The 21,957-nt window shown below is 39.1% G+C and overlaps 1 protein-coding gene across 1 annotated transcript; it reads left to right on the forward strand.

Moving 5' to 3' along the window:
* The first annotated feature begins 17,438 nt into the window (after window positions 1–17,438).
* On the forward strand, window positions 17,439–21,490 carry LOC104229217 (protein SCARECROW-like). The gene is made up of 2 exons (XM_009781812.2): window positions 17,439–19,898; window positions 20,826–21,490. Exons 1-2 carry the CDS (start codon window positions 17,908–17,910, stop codon window positions 21,301–21,303), a joined length of 2,469 nt encoding a protein of 822 aa, XP_009780114.1. The 5' UTR covers window positions 17,439–17,907; the 3' UTR covers window positions 21,304–21,490.
* Window positions 21,491–21,957: the final 467 nt, after the last annotated feature.

Consider the following 21,957-nt stretch of genomic DNA (forward strand, 5'->3'; position numbering starts at 1 on the left):
TTTGTAGGCATTTTGACTTGGAGCACCGGTGAAGAAACCTCGTTGCTCTAGCAAAGTGAGCATCACATTAGTGATTTGAAAGTTGCCCGCCCTAATATAGGGAGGGGCTATTGCACTAGCATATCCTTCATTGGGTAACACCCGATGTGGAGCCACTCATGGTGGAGGTGGGGGTGGAGCGAGGACATTGTCATGAGGCACTCGGCCTCTTCTATTGGCTTGAGGTTTAAGAGGAACCTCATCAACTTGCTCATCCTCGACGTCCACATCCCCCAAAGCAATATTTCCAATCTCACTATTTTCCACCATAATTGTACCTAAAATAGTTTCACTCAAGTTAGTAACAACAGAAGGAAAAGAAGATAGTCCAAAAACAAACCCAAATATATAGCTAATACCATTTTTTCTCACCGACAATGGCACCAAAAATTGATCACGTCCAAATGCACATCTCAATAGAGATATAAAACATTTGTATGCAATAATCAAAACCCAACTAAGAGTCGGGGTCGAATCCACATGGAGCTAAGATGGGATATATGAGTATATATTCGAAGTAAGCGGGTGGGATATATATATTGCACTTCCACAACAAGATTTTTGTTTCTATTTCTAATGCTAATCTAAGGATTGCAAAATAAAGACACAAGACTAGAGATAATTGTTTTTAAGGTTTTTCAAATGGATAAAAAGCCTAGGGTTGTGACCATGACTAGGTGTTTGCCTAATGGTATAAAGACTTTAATGCTTGTTTTGTTGATTGGGATGTATTATAGCTCACAACTTTATATTACCCACTCAATACCTCTAGGTCAGAGAGTGGTTTTACCCAATTTGGCTTTCTCAAAACTAGATGGGTATCAACCAAAACTGTTGATAAGAGCTCAAGTCAGGTTATTATTATCTCTAGGTTAAACCCTTCAATTGGGTTAATCAATCTCTCAATTGACCCAATTCCTTGTTAGCTAAGTTATCCTAGACTAGGTCCCTCTTTCTCAAATACAGACTAAATCAGGCATGAATCAATGTTTGCAACTATCAATTCTACAATTGAAGCATGAAATAAGCTAAATAATAAATATACAAGCATAAAATTAATCACCCATAAGGTTTACACACTAGGTTGGGTCATAACCCTAGTAAAAGTCTAGCTACTCATGTTGGGTATTGAAGAAAATAAAGAAGAAAATCTAATAAAACTCATAATGGGATTAAAATAATGGAATCTAATAATAAAATATTCAAATAAGCTAAAACTTCCTAAAATAGCAAATAGAAACGGCTATAGCAACTTCAGATGTTCAAACTTGACCCAATTTTGTGAAACTCGTCTATTTATACTAGGCTGAAAATCTTGGATAAAAATACCCCTTGGGAGGTTCTGCGATCGCATAATTCCATGTGTGGTCCGCATATTTCTTCATCTTGGCAGGAAGTGGAGTTCTGCTGCTGCACATTTCTATACTGCGGCCGCAAGGCAATCTTCTGCGGCTGCACAATTAGGTTTGCGGCCGCACAATTCTTGTGTGGTCCCAATTAATAGAGGCTCCTGGACTTGGTATTTTTGCACACTCCTATATCTTCAATTCTTAGCGTAGCTTTGCGATCACACAATTCATGTGTGGCTCGCACTTTGTGCAAATGTCTGCTAAATTCTTCCTCTTGGTTTGCGACCGTAAATGGAATTCTGCGGCCGCAGATTTCCTTCTACGGACCGTACATTTGTGCTTCTGCGACATTTATTTTGTTGTGCCTCGGATTACTCCTTTTTGAGTCGGATTTCATATTGGGTGATCAACTTCCGTCATTCCTGCAATTTTGCACAATTTCATTAGTTTTGGGAATACAATTCAATGCTTTTACACTAAAACAAAAGCTAAAAGGCGTTAATAATCAGGGGACTTCATGCCCTGTAAGAGGACATCTGTAGATGCCAGTGACGGGGTTGCCTAGGCCGTTGACTCAGTGGGGGGTAACTTTTCACTACACGAGATGGCAACCATTGTCATTAGGGATGACATCGAGCCAGAGTCCGGGATTCGGAGGTTTGAGGTAGCCGAAGTGGATATGCCTTCTATGGCGGCGGAGGTGGAAGGATCAACTGATGTTCTCGATACTTCGAGGCGAGAGGAGGCATCAATTTCCCAGCCGGCCGCGGATACTTCTTTACCGAATAATAAGAGAGGCAAGGATTTAGCCGAGGAAGGCGATAAGTCAGGGTCAGATGTCGACATGGATGACCTGAAGATGATAGAGGAGGGTTTTACCCAACTGGAGATAAGGTTGGAGGGGTCTAAGAGGACCAATGCGATTACTATGAATTGCGACTTGTTGAAGAACACGGAGAACGTGGTACCTGCCCTCGGCCCTCTTTGCTCCAAAATAGAGGGTAAGACTCTCAAAGAATATGACGATGTCACCTAGTTGAGGAGAATAACCGGTCTTGCTCTCAGGGTGAGTGCTTAGTGTTTTGTCCTTCTCTTTTTGCCTTTGTCAGCAGGGGCATTTTTATGTTTGCCTTACTTTTTTTTATTTTTTGTGTTTACAGACTGTGATTTTTGAGATTGAAGGCACCCGATGGGAGGAGAAGCGTAGGGAAATATTTGTGACATTGGAAAATAAACATTTTGAGTTCCGTGGAAAGTACCATGAGTTTCACATGCATTTTAGTGAGGGCGACAATATGTAGGCCCTTCGTGATGAGTTGAAGGAGAAATATGACGAGCTGGTGAAAGTCGTCGAGAAATGTAGCATCCTTGAGGGGACGTTGAGGAGTAGAGAAGAAGAGCTTGAGGTCAGCAAGACCGTGGAGGTCCAATGCAGTGACCTTCATGCACAAGTGGTCGAGCTACATAAGCAATTAGAAGAATGTTGGCTTCAGATGGAGGTCCTTAATGGTGAAGTCGCCGAGAAGCAGAGCGAGCTTTAGAAGCGGAGTCTTCCCATTTGGAGGCTCGGAGGAAATCAGAGATGCTAAAGTTGATGAATAGGACTCTCCAGGTCAAACGGGAGATTGATCAGTCCACAGCAAAGGTAAAAGAGGATCGACTAGAGGAGAGGATCAGAGATTTGGAGAAAGACAACTCCCTCCTCTATGATCGAGTGGTCACTTTAGAAGCTGAGAGGACCCAACTGCTTGCACAACCGTCTTCTTATTATACATAAGAATTTACTAACGTTCCCCGGGACCTATATGAGGAATGGATTCATGCTAAGGCTCAGTTGGACGTGTTTCCAAATTTGCATAAGGCAGGGTCTGTTTCTGCAGTCGCCCTTGATGATGTTCGTGTTAAGGCTTGTGAGGCTTGGGTCGCTTGTGGATATGATCCCGCCACACTTGAGACCGTCGATAACAAGGGGGTGGGGGTATGGACCAGCTTGAAGAGAATGCCTGGTATGATGCTGCATACCCTGAGGGAGAAGATGACGGTGATGAGAGGGATCAAGACGACCGGTACATCGATTATCAGGGCGGTGAAGGTGCAGAAGATCATGATGGTGGCGATCAGTAGTTTTACTTATTCTTTTTTGTAAACTTGTGTATTTTTGCTGGCGTCTTCATGAGCCTTTGTAAGAAATGGTTAAGTGTGAAATGCCAAGGTTGCTCTCTGCATCTGTTTCCTTTTTTATGGTTTGTTTTCTGTACTTGTATGTTTTTTTGCTTCTGTTGTTTGACTGCCTTTTCTTTTTCTTTGTGTGTTTAAACATGGCCGAGATCGTCGACTTGTTTGGTCATGACCTTTCATTGAATATCGGCCAAGAGTCGATAGGTGTTTGTTCGAGCAAGGTTGAACATAACCTTTCGAATAAGTTGCGGCCGGAGGCCGGTAGGTGTTAGTTCGAGCGAGGTCGGACATAACCTGAATTTAGTTATGGATGAGGGATGGTAAGTATTAGTTCGAACGAGGTCGAACATAATCTGAATTAATTATAGCCGACGACCGGTAGGTGTTAGTTCAAACGAGGTCAGACATAACCTGAATTTAATTATGGCCGAGGGCCGATAGGTGTTAATTCAAACGAGGTCAGACATAATCTGAATTTAATTATGGCCGAGAATCGGTAGGTGTTAGTTAGAACAAGGTCGAACATAACCTGTATTTAGTTATGGCCGAGGGCCGATAGGTGTTAGTTCGAACAAGGTCGTACATAACCTGTATTTAGTTATGGCTGAGGGCTGGTAGGTGTTAGTTAGAACAAGGTCGATCATAACCTGAGTTTGAGAAAGATGTGCTGATAAGTGTAAAGTTTATTTCCTTGACATTGTTGCTTTTGCTACATACTTGGAGAAAATTGTAGATTTTTGAGCATTGGTTGGCGTTCTAGTCCCAGTCCTGATCTATCTTGTCCCTTCATTGGTCAATCTGGAGAATAGTGAGAGGTCGAGCAATGAAATAGTAACCATGGCCTTGCCTTCACATACTTGGCTTGGAGAGTTCTCTTCGTCACCTCATTAAAAACCTCCTTGAGAAAACCCAACTGGGACAAAGCTCAGGTGAGGGAAAAAAGAGTACAACTTGGGGGACACTTTTTCTCTTAGAAGATGAAGTATTTGAGGTGGCTGATATTCCAGTTGTTTGGTAGTAGCTTTCCTTCCATTATTTCTAGTTGAAATGATCCTTTATTTGCTTTTGCTATGATTTTGTACGGATCGTCCCAATTTGTTCCCAGCTTGCCTTCCCTGGGATCTTTGCTCCCTTGAGTTTTAGCTTTTAGTACATAGTCCCCGACTTTGAGCGGCCTGAACTTTGTTTTCTTATTATAATAGCGTTCTGCTTGCTGTTTTTGGGCGATCATTCTTATATAAGACATATCTTTTCGTTCGTCGAGTTCTTGCCTTTTGCTCTTGTCGTTTCTTATGTTGCTCTCATGGGAGTACATTAGACTGGCTCACCAACCTTGACTGCTATTATTGTTTTGGTACCGTAGACCAAAGAGTATATGGCGTCTCCCCTGTGCTCATTTTCGGAGTTGTTCGATAGGCCCACAATACTTTTGGTAGTACTTTAGACCACAGTCCCTTGGCGTCCTCAAACTTTTTCTTCATGATGTTTAGTATCGATTTGTTGGAGGACTTTGCTTGCTCGTTGCCCGTGGGGTGGTACGGGGTTGAGAGTATTCTTTTGATATGCCATTTCTCGAAAAATTTGGCTGTTTTCTTTTCCGTGAACTGGGTCTATTGTCGCAGCTGATTTCTTTGGGAAGGCTGAACCGATATATGATACTCCATATAAAGGTGATTACTTCCATTTCTCGTATTTGGGCAAATGCTCCTACTTCCACCCACTTAGAGAAATAGTTAGTTAAAACCTAAAGGAATCGTACGTTACCTCGCACTGCCGGGAGGGGAACCACGATGTCCATTCCCAATTTGATGAACGGCCAATGTGAGGTGACCGAGTGGAGGTGTTCTCCCTCTTGGTGAATCATTGGGGCATAATTCTGGCATTGTTCGCATCTCTTCACGAAATCTGCGGCCTCCTTTTTCATGAAAGGCAAGAAATATTCCGCCCATATGAGACATCTAACTAGTGCTCGGTTCCCGAAATGAGCCCCACAATGGACTTCATGGATTTCTTCAAGGAGACGCCGAGTTTGGTTTGGTCACAAGCACTTCGCTAAAGGGCCACTATAAGTTCTCTTATACATGTTGTTATGGAGGATACTATATCTGGCTGCTTGCATTCTCAGTTTCTTGGCCTTTTTTTATCGTCGGGGAGTGTGCCGTCCTGCAAGTATGCGATAATACGATTGCTCCATTCCCATATTAAGTTAACGGTCCTTACCTCGTCTTGGTCTAGCGATGAGTTGAGATGGACCAAGTTTTTATCTCCTATTGTGATGCTTTTGGTAGCTGTGACTAGTTTAGCGAGGCCATCTGCCTCGGTGTTCTGTGTTCGTGGAATTTGGTCGAGCTGGCATTCGTCAAAATCGGGCAGTAGCTTGCAGATTTTAGTCTGATATTTTTTCAATCTTTTTTCCTTGATTTGGAAAGTCCCTGTGACTTGATTGACTACGAGTTGGAAATCACAACGTAGTTTTAACCGTTTTGCCACATACTTGAGTGCTAGTCTCAAACCTGCAATGATGGCCTCATACCTGGCCTCGTTGTTAGTCATATCCGGGCACCTTATAGACTGCAAATTAATTTTCCTGTTGGGACTTTGAGTACGAGTCCCAGTCTGGACCCCGATACATTGGATGCGCCATCGGTGTATAGGACCCAGAGGTCTTATGTTTTGGGGGGAAGTTTGGACGGCTTCCCTTTCGACTTCAGGAATTATTTTTGTGCTGAAGTCGGCGACAAAGTCAGGGAGCACTTGTGACTTTATCGTCATTCGCGGCTGGTACGTGATATCATGCTTGCTTAGTTCAATGGCCCATTTGGCCAGCCTTCCTAATAGCTTGAATTTATGTAAAATGCTTCTTAGGGGTAAGATTGTGACGATCGAGATAAGGTGACATTGGAAATATGGTCTAAGCTTCCGTAAAGCTACGACTAAGCCAAAGCTAGTTTTCTCGAGGTGCGGGTACCTCATCTCGGCATCGACTAGTGTTTTGTTAATGTAATAAATGGGAGATTGCATACCTTTATTTTCTCAAATTAGGACTGCGCTTACAACTACCTTGGATACAGCCAGATAAATAAGGAGACGCTCCCCTAGCTCTGGTTTTGAAAGCAAGGGCGACAACGATAGGTATGCCTTTAGTTCCCTCAGAGCTTGGACGCTCTCCAAAGTCCATTGGAGGTCGTTATCTTTCTTAAGTACGCCAAAGAATTTATGGCACCTATCCGATGACTACAAGATAAACCTTGATAGGGTGGCGATGTGGCCAGTCAAACTTTGGACCTGTTTTTTGGTGGTCAAGAGTTCGGGTATCCCCTCGATGGCTTTGATTTTGTCAGGGTTGACCTCGATCCCTCACTATGATACCAGCAAACCTAGGAACTTTCCCGAGGCTACGCGGTACGCACACTTCTCCGGGTTCAGTTTAATTTCATACCGTCTGAGTATGTCGAATGTTTCTTTCTGATGGTCGATGTGATCTTCTCCCCTTTGGACTTGACCAACATGTTGTCTATACATACATACATACATACATACATACATACATACATATATACATACATACATACATATATATATATATATATATATATACACTTCCATTATTTTACTGAGCTGACCCTTGAATAAGGGTGTATTGTGGGCAGGACCGGCCCGGGACCGCGGGCCAAACGGGCCGGTCTCTAGTGGTGCAAAAGCCCATAGTGGGCTTGTCCTTACCAAAAAGCCCGCGAGCCTGAGATCGTTTAGCCCGGGATCGGTTCAATCGGGGCCAACGGCTAATTTTTAAAAAAAATTAAAAAGGGACAATGGTCAAATATTTAAAATGTAGCCGTTGGACTGCATTTTTAGCCATTTGGCACTTTAAAAAATAGCCATTTGTCCCCCAAACTTTGTTTTAACCCCAAACTTTTTATAATTACACTTTTTCCCTATTCTCAACTATAAATACCCTCTCATTCTTTCATTTTTACTCACAAATTCATCAATCTCTCTAATTTTCTTCTATAATTGCTTATTTTATTATTGCAATTTCGTGAAAAATTGTGAAGTTGGTGAATTGAAGTATTCAAGTCTTCAACGATATTCAATTTTCAAGAAGTTGTTCATCAATTCGGTAAACTCGTTCCAACTCTTAAGTTTTAATATTATAGTTTTTTGTGTTTTATTTAGTATAACTATAATTAATATGGATTTTTTTTTGAAAATAATATTTGGGGGTAAGGGTAAAGGAAAATCTAAAATTGGTGAATCTAGTTGCCAAGCTACTACTCTTCCTCCGGCTCCCCGACCCAGGTCTATTACCCGTCCTCCTCCACCTGTTATTCTTGATAGTGATAACCCTTGTTTTCAATTTTTCGATAGTCAATTTTGCCATGATGTTGCACCAGGTCAACAATTAAATGAAGAAGTTATGAATGCTCTTTATCCTAATCAAACTATCTTTGAAAATGTAGAGGAAAATGATGATTTAGATGAAACGCAACCGGATTTAGATGATACACCTACTAGTCCTGTTAATAACCCAACTGATGCCCCACTTGACCCTCATGTAGTAACCCCTACTTTTAATAGACAGCCTTCTAAACGGCCCGAAACATCTCTTGTTTGGCACTTTCTTACTCAACTAAGAGAATAAAATAAGGCTAAGTGTAAAACTTGTGGGTCTTTGATGGCTTATAAATATACTAGAGACCGTAGTGGTACGAGTAGTTTGACTAGACACATAAAGACACACCCTAGAGATAAAGCCAGATATTTACAAATGAAAGTTGCGCAAGAGGGGACAAGTGTAGAGAGTACAGTTAACCCTAGTACAAGCTCAAATCTAGTTCAACCGGGAATTAACACTGCTACCGATGATATTTTATATTATGATCCAAATAAAGATTGTGAAGAATTGGCAAAAATGGTTACTGTTATGAGCTTACCCTATAGTTTTCCTTCTAACCCTCATGTTGTGCATTATATTAGAAGAGTTTTTAATCCTACTTATAAAGGATGACCTCGTGCAATCGTAAAGAGCGAAATTTATAAATATAAACAATATTTGTGCTATTTATTTACTCATATAGATTGTCGCATTGCTATTACTACTGATATTAGTAGAAGTGATAATGACTGTGATTATCAGTTACAAGTCATTGGATAGATGAGGACTGGATAATGCAAAAGCGCATTATTGCTGATAGAATAATTAATTCACGCCACATAGGTAAGTTTATTGCTAACACAGTTGCAGATATTTGTAGATATTTTTGCATTAGAGATAAACTCTCTCTCTCTCTCTCTCTCTATATATATATATATATATATATATATATTTGTAGATATATATTATAGATATAGATATAGTATATATAATATATATATATATATAAGCTATATATTATATAAGGCAATATATAATTATATATACATACTATATATATTATATATATATATAGCTATATATAAGCAATTTATATATAGTTTACAAGAAATTACCTTAGATAAAAAAAATAGCCCGGAACGAAAAAGCCCGTTTAGGCCCGTGGTCCCGGCCCATTTAGCCCGGGACCATGTGGTCTTAGGACCACAGTGGGCCGGTTTCACCCATTGGGACCGTTAGGCCCGGGACCGCCAAAGCCCGGCCCTCCAAATCCCGGGACCGTTAGGTCCGGCCCGTTTAGGCCCAGGTCCGGACCACAATACAGCCTTACCCTTGAACATCCTTATCACTAATCTTTGATAAGTTGCCCCCGCGTTCTTTAGTCCAAATGACATGACACTGTAGAAATACGTTCCTTAGTGGGTGATGAACGTGGTTTTTTCCTGATCTTCCTCTTCCATGAGGATCTGATTATAGCTTGAGTAAGTGTCGTAAAAGCTTAGTAGCTCATGCCTGGTCGTTGCGTCAATGAGATGGTCGATGTGAGGCAGTGAGAATGAGTCTTTTGGGCATGCTTTGTTCAAGTCTGTGAAGTCTACGCACATACGCCATTTCCCATTCTTCTATTTAACAATTACTGCATTGGCGACCCACTTGGGGTACTTTGACTCCCTAATGGAACCATTTTCTAAGAGTTTCTCCACCTCCTAGCGCACTGCGTCACTGATTGCGGAATTAAATTTACGCTGACCTGCCTCAGCGGGGGGTGGAAGGGGTCGGCATTTAATTTGTGTGTGGTGATTTCCTTTGGGATGCCCGCTATATGTGCATGGCTAAAATAAAACAAATCCGTGTTAGCTTATAAGAATTGATTAAATTTACCTGGTTCCTGAAGTTTGTAACCGATCTTGCTATGGTCGTTGGGATCTAATTGAACGGGGTCGAGATCTTCTATGGTCGATCCTGCAGCTTCGATTATGTCGGGGTCTTTGATGCCTTCCTCAATCTCGTCATGCCCCGAACTTAACCCTACTGATCGATATGTCTCTTTTTCTTTGTCATTCCTTTGTTTGGTGGCCGTGCTACCTAAAGCAATGCGGTAGCATTCCCAGGACGTACGTTTCTCTCCTCGTATGCTGATTATTACCCATGGAGTTGGAAATGTAACGACTTGGTATAAGCTAGAGGGGACAACCTTTATGGGGTGTATCCATGGTCGTCCCACTATTGTGTTGTACGCAGTGTCTTGGTCCATGATGCCGAATGTTGTTTCGAGACACAAGCTGCTGGCCAAAATGGGGAGTATAATTTCCCCGGACATCCATTCAACTGCATTGTTATAACAAGTTAGCGTGATGCAGCGCGGTACTATCTTATCCTCGAGCCTCATTTAGGTAAGTACTCGGGGATGGATAATGCATGCGCTGCTCCCGTCTCTATCATAATGCTTTTAACATCAGTATCTAAAATTCCCAGAGTAATAAAGAGGGTGTCATTATGAGGAAAAGAAAACCATCGACGTCCAACTTATCGAAGATGATACTTTCTTCAAGTTCATCGTACTGTTCACGGGTGATAGATCGCTTGAGTTTATGGGTAGTGGTGAACTTTACGCTGTTGATAGAGGCATCTTCGCCGCCGCCGATGATCATGTTGATGATATGAGTTGGTGAAGGTGGCTTAGGCGGCCCTTGATGTTCGAGTCCTATGGCGAAATTAGTTCTTCCCCTATTGCTTAGCAGCTCTTTAAGGTGTCCTTGTCATAACATGTTCACGACTTCCTGCCTCAAGGCGATGTAATCTTTAGTCTTGTGCCCTTGTTCCTGGTGGAACTTACAGAGGGCGTCGGATTTTCTGGTGTTAGGATCCGATCTCATCTTTGGCGGACAGTTCACTTTTGGCCCGAGCTTCTCCAAGGCGTAGACTATCTCTGTATATGACAAAAGAATTGTGAGCGAATAATAGAGGGGCATACCTCTGTCGTTTCGATGAGTTCTCGTCCTTGGTCTGGATGGACCTTCTTCATAGCATGGTGAGGGTGCGGCAACCGTCTTAATATATGGTTTATGTCGTTCCCTGTTATGTCGCGGAATTGGATGATCTCTTCTGGCATTGTATCTTCGATCCTTCTTGATTCGACTTGTACCGAGGTTAGTCGGTGGGTTGGCCCGCTAAGGTCGTCCTCATCTGCATAGACCTCGGCACAATAAGCATTGTGGATTTCTTCCCAAGTAGTTGGGGGTACTTCATCAACCGACTCAACAGTTTTCTCGTTGCTCTTGAACCATTCCAACTCAGCCCGTTCTGAAAAACTACGACATCCATCCCTTTGGATACGTTTGGCAAAGTCATCCTTACTTAGTTGAACTAAGCGAGGGAATCCCTCAGTCTGTCTCCCATAGACTGTTTAATAGAAAATATGTCGTTCACTCTCGCCTCAGCCTTCTTGGCTCCGACATCGGCGTTACGAACTTGTCAGCCATTTCTTCAAAGCTTTCTATGGAGCATGTTGGTAGCTGTGAATACTAGGTTAATGCCTCTCCTGTGAGGGTTTCGCCGAAATTCTTCAACAAAATGGAAGACACTTGTTCTATGGCGAGGTCGTTGCCTTTTACGGCAGTGACATAATGTGTTACATGATCCTCAGGGTCGGTCGTGCCGTCGTATATCCTCAGGTAGGGTGGTATTTTGAAGGATTTGTTATGGCATACAATTTTGCATCATCACTGTAGGGCTGCTCGACGAATTGGCCGGCGTCCCTCTTCGGCAACAGCTGAGGAGTGCTTGGTATCTTGCCGACCCTTTCTTGGTGTTCTTTCATTTGATCTCGGAGCACCTTATTTTTATTTTCCATTTCTTCCATCCTTTTAAGGATGGTAGTGAGGGTGCTGGAACATGCATTGTCAATGACATTAAAAGTAATACTGTCATTGAAGGGAGATGTGGGTTGCATTGTTCGTCTATTTGTTGTATCGTGCAAGTCCTTATGATTTCTGTACTCATGCCTGGAGCGAGCTTGTTGAGGATGCTCGTTGTCAGCCATGTCTCGTGGAGTTTTTGTACAGCTCGGGGTGACACTTCCTCTACAAACGTGGAGGCTCCTTTACCATGGGGTGTCGTTATGCTACAGTATGGGGGTGGTGACCCATCTTGCCTAGGGGAAGAACTGGATGTCGTGTCCTCGCCACCATTTCATAGCTTTCATTGATGACGTTCATGAGGTTGGTTGGGAGGTCACTTGTTATTCTCGTCATTTCTTTACCTGTCATGTAGGGCTTTGTATGCACAAAGAAAGGAGATCTTGGGTTTTGTGATGTTACTGACTCGTGTTAGTTGTAGATCTAGAGGAAACTAAACATTTAACTAAGAAATCCTTACAGACGGCGCCAAATTGTTTGACCAAAAAATATGACTCTTGGTTCAAATAATTAAATTTATGTAATTATGGGTTAAACTTAGGAAACAATAATATCTCTAGATGTAGCTTTCGAGGGTGCAATATACATTAGGTGGGCTCGGTCAAATAGTGATAACAACATGCGATAATCGTTCTAAAAAGCATGAACAATAATGTAGCATTTAATAACAATGAATAACAATAAACGACATTTAAGTAAATAAGAGGAATGATTCACTCAATAAAGGACGAAATAGATGGATGTTCCTCCTGACAATGATGAGTGACAGATAAATCCTTGAATATTCAAGTTATTCTCGGATCTGATAGAAAAGTATGGAATAATATAGACAAGAATCTTAGTGAAAATGTGGTGTTTATATCTTAGCAAGAGAGAAACAGAGAGAGAGAGAGAATCTTTTTGTCAAAGTGTATTCTTACAAATAAATATTACATTCCCCAATCATTATCTCTTTTTTCTATGTACATGGGACATGTTCCTAAGAAACACTAATAGTACAAGTGCAGAGAATATCCATTAGAATATTCTCTTTTAATATCCTATCCTGACAAACTAGTTGTTATATCTCTTATCAACAATGTTCAACCTCGACCTCGACCCTTGTTGGCATCTCAACTACGACTCGTGTTGACGTCTCGACTACGGCTCTTGTCGACACTTCGGCCGGGGACTTTGTGGCTTCTTTGGTCATTTCTACTAACGACGACTCGAGAACTTTTCCCTTAATATTATCTTGGCTTAAATATTTTAGAGACTGATTTTGACTCATACTATCTGATATTAACCCTCGGTGCAAGCAATATAAACAAACTAGCACAAGAGCAATATACAAAGTAGAATTTGATTTGCAGAATTTGGTCTATTCATGGGGCTGGGGGAGAGTTCAAGATAAAGGAGTAGGTATTATTATATGAGTTGCAGAGTAGTAGGGGCAAGAGTCAAACAGGTAAAAAAGTGAAGGGAAGATCCAAAGAGGAAAAAAGCAATGCACAAAAAGCTGAAAATTATGATGCCCGTTGAAAGCAAAATGTCAAACGCTACGTTACTTTTCGGGGACTGACACCGCCTCGGTCTTAGCCACTGCACAGCCTCTTCGACATGTCCTCTCCCCTACCTGCCCTCTTTGAATGTATCTATTCCTATTCACACACTTCATTTTACATTTTGTCTTTTCAATTGTTTTCATCTTTTTCCTCTAAGAAATTCACATTTTCTTTCTGCCACTCCGTTACCGTTTGGCTATACATTCTCAAATTTGTTTTAAAACCCAAATTTTTTGACAAAATCTATCGCCTTCGTATCTCCCTACGTTTCAACTTAGGTAATTATTTTTTGTGCACATTCTGTTTGTGCACGGAATTTAAAAAAGAAAAAAAGAAGTTTCGAGCTATCGAAGAGTATTATTTTTCTTCTGTATTAAGTTGTCCATCAACATTGAGACATGGATTAATTTGAATTTGATAGAAGACAACGGACTATTTTTGGAATTTTCTCCACATTCTTTTTTCAGAATTTCTATTTTACAAGAGTAACGTTGGCTTCCACCCCTTGAGAATCTTTAATCAAAATTTAATTGCTTAATTGAAGTAACAGTAAGTTCAATTCAATTTAGATAGATCCTGGCTATCTAGCTCATAGAAAAAATAAAAATATTGTACCGGGCATAAATTTATATACTCTGATAAAATTTCAAATGCTGATTTATAATCCCTCTTTAATTATTAGGCTACGACCTCGTTACATGATGGCCTTTCGAATTTCAAGTCTCTAGCTATAAGCGAATAAAAAGTATTTATGTATATAACAATGTAATTTAGTGATCAATAATCTGGTTATTATGATTTAAAACTTTAGATCCTAGCTGTGCTTGGATCTTAAATACATTCCAAAGCTACCAATTCTTCTAAATTCAAACTAAAAAAAAAATAATCCAAAAGAGGGATTATGCAGAATATATATATATATATATATATATATATATATATATATATATATATATATATATATATATATATATATATATGTATATATATGTATATGTATATCTTACTTATTTCATTTTTCATGTGTGAAATTTTGTACAGCATTGCTACTGGTTTTATCGTGTCGACAATTCTAATGAAAGAGATGTTAGAGTATCCAATCCCCTTTTGGCTATCCTATCTCGAGCTGTGAGCTATCATTGGTAATGACTGTGTTTAATTTACTGTCAAAAATCCTTGGGAATCCGTTCCTTAATGACCTATAATTTAGCTAATTTACATAGCTAAACTGTTCTTCTTTAATGAGCCATATACCACGCAAATCTTAATTAAACGAGCATGAATACAAGATATACCATATTGTTATACAAAATGGTAATTTAAATTTGAGAGTGATGGTGAAAATTCTAGTATTAAAGTGGTGAGCTACATTTGCATGTGCACCCTGTAATGGTATAATATTCAATGTGTTTCAGTTGATGTGAATTTATATTTATTTGCTCGTTTTAAAAAAATGATTTATTTTTAAATTTAGTAAGAATTTAACTTTAATTAGCTTACAATTCTATCTTCAACGAGAACCTTACATGTTAAACATCACAGCTTTCAATAAAATTTAGCCATACAAATGTTATGCTTATTTAGGATTACAAGTGTTAAAAATCTAAAAAAAAAAATTCTTAAACTTGATGTCCAAACAAGTTTACACAAATTGGGAGGGAGGGAGAGAGTAGTAGTAAAACGATGGTGGTAGAAATGTGAAACTTTAAGGGGTTGTTTGTTAGGAAATAAGTTATCTCAAGATTAATTATCTCGTAATTAATTATTCTAAAATTATTATTTCATCCCATAGAGATAAGAAGAACACTAAAATTTCGAGATAACTAATCCACACATTAATTTTATACTGTAATTGTATTTCAATTAAATATGGGATAAACTTATTTCAAGTTTAATTTCGAAATTAATTATCTTTTAATTCTAGTACCAAACAACCCCTAAGGTATTTTATTACATGTTGATAACTTGAAAACTTTTTGGGGTCGTCTGGTATGATGTATGAGGATGTATAAGGGTGATATAAAAATTTAACACCTTAATATTTTGTTTGGTTAGCAAATCAGATATAAGTTATCCCGATGTTAAAATTAATACCGAGATAATTTATATCTTATAGAAGGTGGGGTAATTAGCACCGGTATAATTTATACCTTCTTCTTAGAAATTATGTAATTGTCATTCTTAATACAACATATCAAACAAAGAATAAATAACAATTCCAGCATAATTTATCCAATATAATTTATACCGACATAAGTTATACTGATATAAATCGTATTCCAATCAAACAGCTTTTAAAAGTTGTGAAGGTTCTCGGCCAAGAACAAGAAGTAATTAGTAGCTAAAGTCAAACGCACGAAGACGACTCACTCCTCGAGACGAGAAAGAAAGCGAGGAAGAAGAAAACAAAAGTTTCCATCATTTCAGCCAACAGCTACCCCTATACGTTGCCAGAAAAAAGTGCCTATTTCTACTGTCGCTGCTCAGAAACTTGAAAACCCCTCTGGACCCCTCCCCCTTTGTATCACCTTTCGACTCATTGCTCTTCATTCGATAATTATAAAGTAATACTATTAAACTATGATTATCGAAATAGTGCCTTAAAACACCGATAAAATTATTTTCGTGTGATCTGTAGATCACGAATTTGAATTGTGAAAGCAGACACTAATATATGTATTAGGATAGTCTAAGAGGTGAAGCTAGAATTTAAAATTAATAAATTTAAAATTTTAGTTTTTTTTTTTTAATTTATTGGGTTTTAAATTAGTAATTTGTATATTTTTAATGATATTTTTAGATACACAAGGTACAAACCAAAGTTATTGGGGAACCTATAACGGGTAGGCTAGCTTTACCCTGGGGCGGCTCAATAAATATGGAGGCCTAAAGTAAAATTTCAGTGAGACGCCTTATTTTCTTTTATACTATAAAAGAAAAAAGTTCATATGTAATTTCATTTAAATTCTATATTTCTAGCTTTACTTATGCAAAGTTATTAATAATTTTATCTAATCCATTTAGTTTCTCTTGAAATATACCTTCTAATTAAGGTTTTTATTATTTGCTAAAATTCTATCAACGGCACGTTGTGGGATTGTATTAAAGTTTCAACCTTCTTTTTTGAATTACGAATAATAATCGAATTCTTTATCAATTTATGGTCTAGAAAATAATTCCAATATATATATATATATATAAAAAAATCTCAATTTATGATAAATAATCAAATCTTACTTTTTCTACAACGAAAATCTGTAATTTCTCATTTAAAATACTAAATATTCTTCTAAAAATTAATTTAATATATAATATTTTAGGAAATTTTGGGGCCCAAAAAATTATGAGGCCCAAAGCAGCGCTTTAGCAGCTTTACCCTTGGGTCGGCCCTGGCTTTGCCCCTGGGCAGTCTATCGACATAACACCTAAGAGCTGTTTGGTACGAGGGATAAGGACAATTAATTTCGGAATTAAATTTTAGAAGAATTTATTTCTGAGATAAAATCACGGTGTAACTAATATCGAGATTAGTTATCCCGCGACTGTAGTGTTATTTTTATCCACACGAGAGGGTGAAATAACAATCTCAGATAACTAATCTTGGGATAACTTGTTTCCCAACCAAACGATCATTGGATAATAAATTTTCCCATGATTAATTATCTTGAGATTATTTATCCTGGATTATTTATCCCACCCTCCATGGGGATAAAAAAAATACTATAATCTCGGGATAACTAATCCATCGATTAGTTATGTCATCTCAACCAGACGTGGGATAAAGTCATATCAAATTTAATCTCGGAATAAATTATCCTTATCCACCGTATCAATCGAGCCCTAAAGATGCAACTCTTTCTCGAATCCAGGAAGACGAGATACTTTGTGAGTCGTGCTGTCCTTTTTTATTAAATTATGGTTCTCAATATCAACATTGCAATCTCAGTTCCATAATACACAAAATATTCTAGCTAGGCCTAGAGCCGCAATAATAATTGACGAGTTTAGAAAAAAGGTGGATATAGGGGGGAAAAGATAGCTCATGTGGTAGTACAAATATTTTGCGATTAAATCTTCAACAACTTCAGTACTTTATGTCGTCAATAAATTCCATCCTGTTCAGCTTCTTTCTCATTGGCAATACTGAAATTGCATATAATTCCAAAAGGCAAGCAGTCAAGTGTTTATAAACAAGTAGCAGCAATAAACAAGTGTTTATAGCAATAGTATAGTAAAGCTAAGCCCTAGGAGGTCGTTGTGTTGGGTTTTAAAGGAGAAATTAAAATGGTGGAAAATAGTGAAGGTGGATACAAGACTAACCACAGAATCCCAATGTTTCTCTCTGTCTAAATCCTTTCACCGTTTTATGCTTGGATCATCTCCTTAGCAACGTTTCTAGTAGTTTGCTTTTATTAAGCCAACCCTAGATCTTAGTATGATGACGAAGAAAAATCAACAGCGATCGAGAAATATCAATCTCCTTCTCATTATTTCAGTACATCATAATGGCAAAGGCATTTCCACTGGATTGTAACAACTGCGGCAATACAAGTGCAAACGTCGGCGGCAGCAGCACCTACCATTGCAAGGACATCAACAACCTACAGCCTTCGCCTTCTTGTGAACTCGGCAACAACAGCAAAATGGTGAGAAAGAGGGCGGCATCTGACATGGAAATTCAGACCGGAGCCGGCGAAGAAAATAGGTATCTTCGTCGGCCTGTCACTATAGGCGGGTCACATTCCCAGCTAGGTGATTTAAGTGCTTGTGGAACGAGTAATCTTCGTCACGTCTCTAACTACTCCACTATGCAAATGTTACCTTCTTCCACAAACGTGTGCGGCGTGACGTCAAAAGGGGCTGATTTCACTGGTTTTTCTAATTCTATCCCAAACCTAACTAATTATACCGACGCCATTACTTCTTCTCATCATATTCAGCAACAAAACCTAAACAACAACAACAATCAATCCCCATCTGTTTGTGTTTTCTCCGGTTTGCCCCTCTTCCCTCCCGATAGAAACCGTCAAAACGGCAGCGTACAACTCCAACAACAACCTGCAACTGCACCAGCGGCAGCGGCAGCGATAAGGTTCGAGTCGATGGAGGAAAGTGCCACGTCAGCGACGTCATGGATTGATGGTATAATAAAGGATTTAATCAACAGCTCAGCTCAAGTGTCCGTACCTCAGCTGATTCAGAATGTAAGGGAAATAATCCACCCTTGTAATCCATATCTCGCGTCCCTACTGGAATACAGGCTTCGCTCTCTCACTAGCAATAATAATACTAACAATAATAGCGGTGTTAGTGCTGATGTTCATAATGATGCGGCCGTCGCCATGGAATTCTGGAGAAGAAAGGAAGGAGTGTTGCCGCAGCTTGCGAGTTTACAACAAGGCCAAAATATGAATCCTAATTCATTGCAGCCACACAATATTTTATCCCTTCCAGATTCATCAAATAACCACTACTTAAACTGGGATATAGCTGCTCCGGTTGCACCTTCTCTGAACCAGCACCAGCAGATTAGCAGCAACAATAATCCTACTGTAACTGCAGATCTTTCTTTTGTTACGTCTCCTCCAATTCTTCCTCCTCAATTACAGCAACAACAGCAGCAGCAACAAGAGTCTTCACATTCTCAGCAACAGGCGGCAGTAGACTTAGAACAACAAAAGCAGCAGCAATCTTCTAGTACTTCTCTATCTCCAACATCGGCGACTGATAGTGGCAAAACAAAAACTACAACACCTGTAGTTCCGGTCAATACATACAGAGAGAAAAAGGAAGAAGAGCGACAACAGAAGATGGATGAAGACGGACTCCATCTCTTAACCTTACTCTTGCAATGTGCGGAAGCAGTATCAGCTGATAATTTGGAGGAAGCAAATAAAATGCTATTGGAAGTTTCCGAACTCTCAACGCCTTTTGGTACATCGGCACAGCGCGTCGCTGCATATTTCTCCGAGGCAATATCTGCAAGGCTATTGAATTCATGCTTGGGAATATACGCAGCCCTACCCATAACCAACGTCCCTGTGCTCTACACCCAGAAAATGGCGTCCGCTTTCCAGGTGTTCAACGGGATCAGCCCGTTCATTAAATTCTCTCATTTCACAGCCAATCAAGCTATTCAAGAAGCTTTCGAGAGAGAAGATCGGGTTCATATAATAGACCTTGACATAATGCAAGGCCTACAATGGCCCGGTCTCTTTCATATATTGGCTTCCAGGCCCGGCGGGCCTCCATTCGTTCGCCTAACCGGGCTTGGAAATTCAATGGATGCTCTTGAAGCTACAGGCAAACGATTGTCCGATTTTGCTGAGAGATTAGGACTGCCGTTCGAGTTTTTACCTGTAGCTGATAAAGTTGGGAACTTAGACCCTGAGAAATTGAATGTGAGTAAAAGAGAAGCTGTTGCAGTTCATTGGTTGCAACATTCTCTTTATGATGTTACTGGCAGCGATTCTAATACTCTCTCCCTCTTGCAAAGGTACTATTACTTCCCTCCACACTCTATTTGAATCTTGATTCAAGATAAATGACATAGAAAAAGGTTGGAGAGAATCATACTTTATAAAATTCTTTCTATACCTTCTATATTAGGAAAAGTTTTATTTTAAACTTTTTGTTACCTTTAACAGCATAATATTGTAGTCATAGAAATGCTTTGACATGTTTAATATCACTAGTTTTAAAATTACTTTTGATATGGTCTTTTCATTCTGCCGAAGTAATTTAAAGTTTAACTATCTCATCTTTTCTCAATTTTATTCAAATATCCATCTTGTTACTGGCATTTACCATCACAATACACAGATTATGTTAAAAGTTTTCTATTAAACGAAATGAAAATCGAATCTTCATGTGGATATTGGTGACTTGGCCTCTTTAGTAAAATTCTCTGGAAACTAAATAAGACTTTATAAAAACATCTACTAGATAATTAAAAGAAGAGTGATGCATTGCACCAATTACTAGTACAGTTGTATTTATATTTCCTATGTTATGTAACGTAAAGATCTTTCTCTTTCACCACTGGTAATTCCATTTTTCAATAAAGCTGAAAATCGAAGAAGATAAAAGCGAAGTAAAAGGCCAATTACTTTAGCAGCAAAAGCTGTCCTCTATGTGAAATTGTGAATGCACATAGAGAGAAAAAGTTATTTACCACTGGGCATAAACTATTTTTACTATACTATTATTATTTGGAATAACCAGAAACTAACCTCTAGGTAGGGATATATCCACCCTCTTCAAACCACTTATGGATCACACTGGGTATGTTATATATTATTGCAGTAAATATTTGGAGCAAGTGGATTTTCCCTATGCAAAAAGTTGTTTAGGAGTACACTGAGTATATTGTTGTTTATCTGGAGTACGAGGATTTGGTTTAATGTGCACGCTTTAAATTCAGGTTGGCGCCGAAGGTAGTGACGGTAGTGGAGCAGGACTTGAGCCACGCTGGGTCATTCTTAGGGAGGTTTGTGGAGGCAATACATTACTACTCGGCTTTATTCGACTCACTGGGCGCCTGCTACGGGGAGGAGAGCGAAGAGAGACACGTCGTAGAGCAACAACTCTTGTCAAAGGAAATCCGGAATGTGTTAGCCGTAGGTGGTCCGTCGAGGAGCGGCGAAGTAAAGTTCAACAATTGGAGAGAAAAGCTTCAACAATCTGGCTTTAGGTCCATATCTCTTGCCGGTAATGCTGCTGCGCAAGCTACTCTTTTGCTAGGAATGTTTCCTTCACATGGATACACTTTGGTTGAGGATAATGGCACTCTTAAACTTGGTTGGAAAGATCTATGCTTGTTTACTGCTTCTGCATGGAGGCCTAATTCTTTCCATACTAGCCCCGCTTTGCGCCATTTTTCTCGCCCTCATATGGATTAGAAAGACTCGGGTATACTGAATGGTTAAATAAAAAATCCTGCCGAGTTGTCGCGGCTCTTTCTTCCCTTCATTTGTAGTGTAGTTTACGATCCTTTCATGTCATATTGTATGTTGTATATGCAAAGGTGGCTTGTTAACTCTTATTTTTTTGTGGTAGTCATTAATTATGTTGCTTCCTTTTCTCCCATATGTTGTTCGGTTTATCTTTTTCTAGCAGAATTTTACCTGGCTTTTGGACATGGATTCATTTGAAACTTTAGAAAAAGAGTTTTTGAAGTTGAAGTTATGGGGATACGAATTTTATTTTTAAAAAGAAAAAGTTAAAACTTTTTGAATGGAAGAAAAATTTTCACCCAACAATTTTTGGGAACTTAATATTTTTTTTATGTTTTTTTTTTAAAAACGGATCATATTCTATGAACAAATAGTGTTTTGAAAAATTTTCTTTTGAAAAAAAAATAGCTAAGATATGTTCAAACGGGAGTTAATTAATATCTTCAAGAGGGAAAATTTGTGCTTTAGATAACTTAATTATTGAAAAACTAGTGAATTTGTCCATGCTTCGTGTTATATTATCGACATGATCTTTTCTCTAATAAACAAATATTAAAAATAATAAAGCGCATCCAACTGATTAAGCCGTATTTTCTTCAG

This window comes from Nicotiana sylvestris, chromosome 12, assembly GCF_000393655.2.
Source record: "Nicotiana sylvestris chromosome 12, ASM39365v2, whole genome shotgun sequence".
Classification (NCBI taxonomy): domain Eukaryota; kingdom Viridiplantae; phylum Streptophyta; class Magnoliopsida; order Solanales; family Solanaceae; genus Nicotiana; species Nicotiana sylvestris.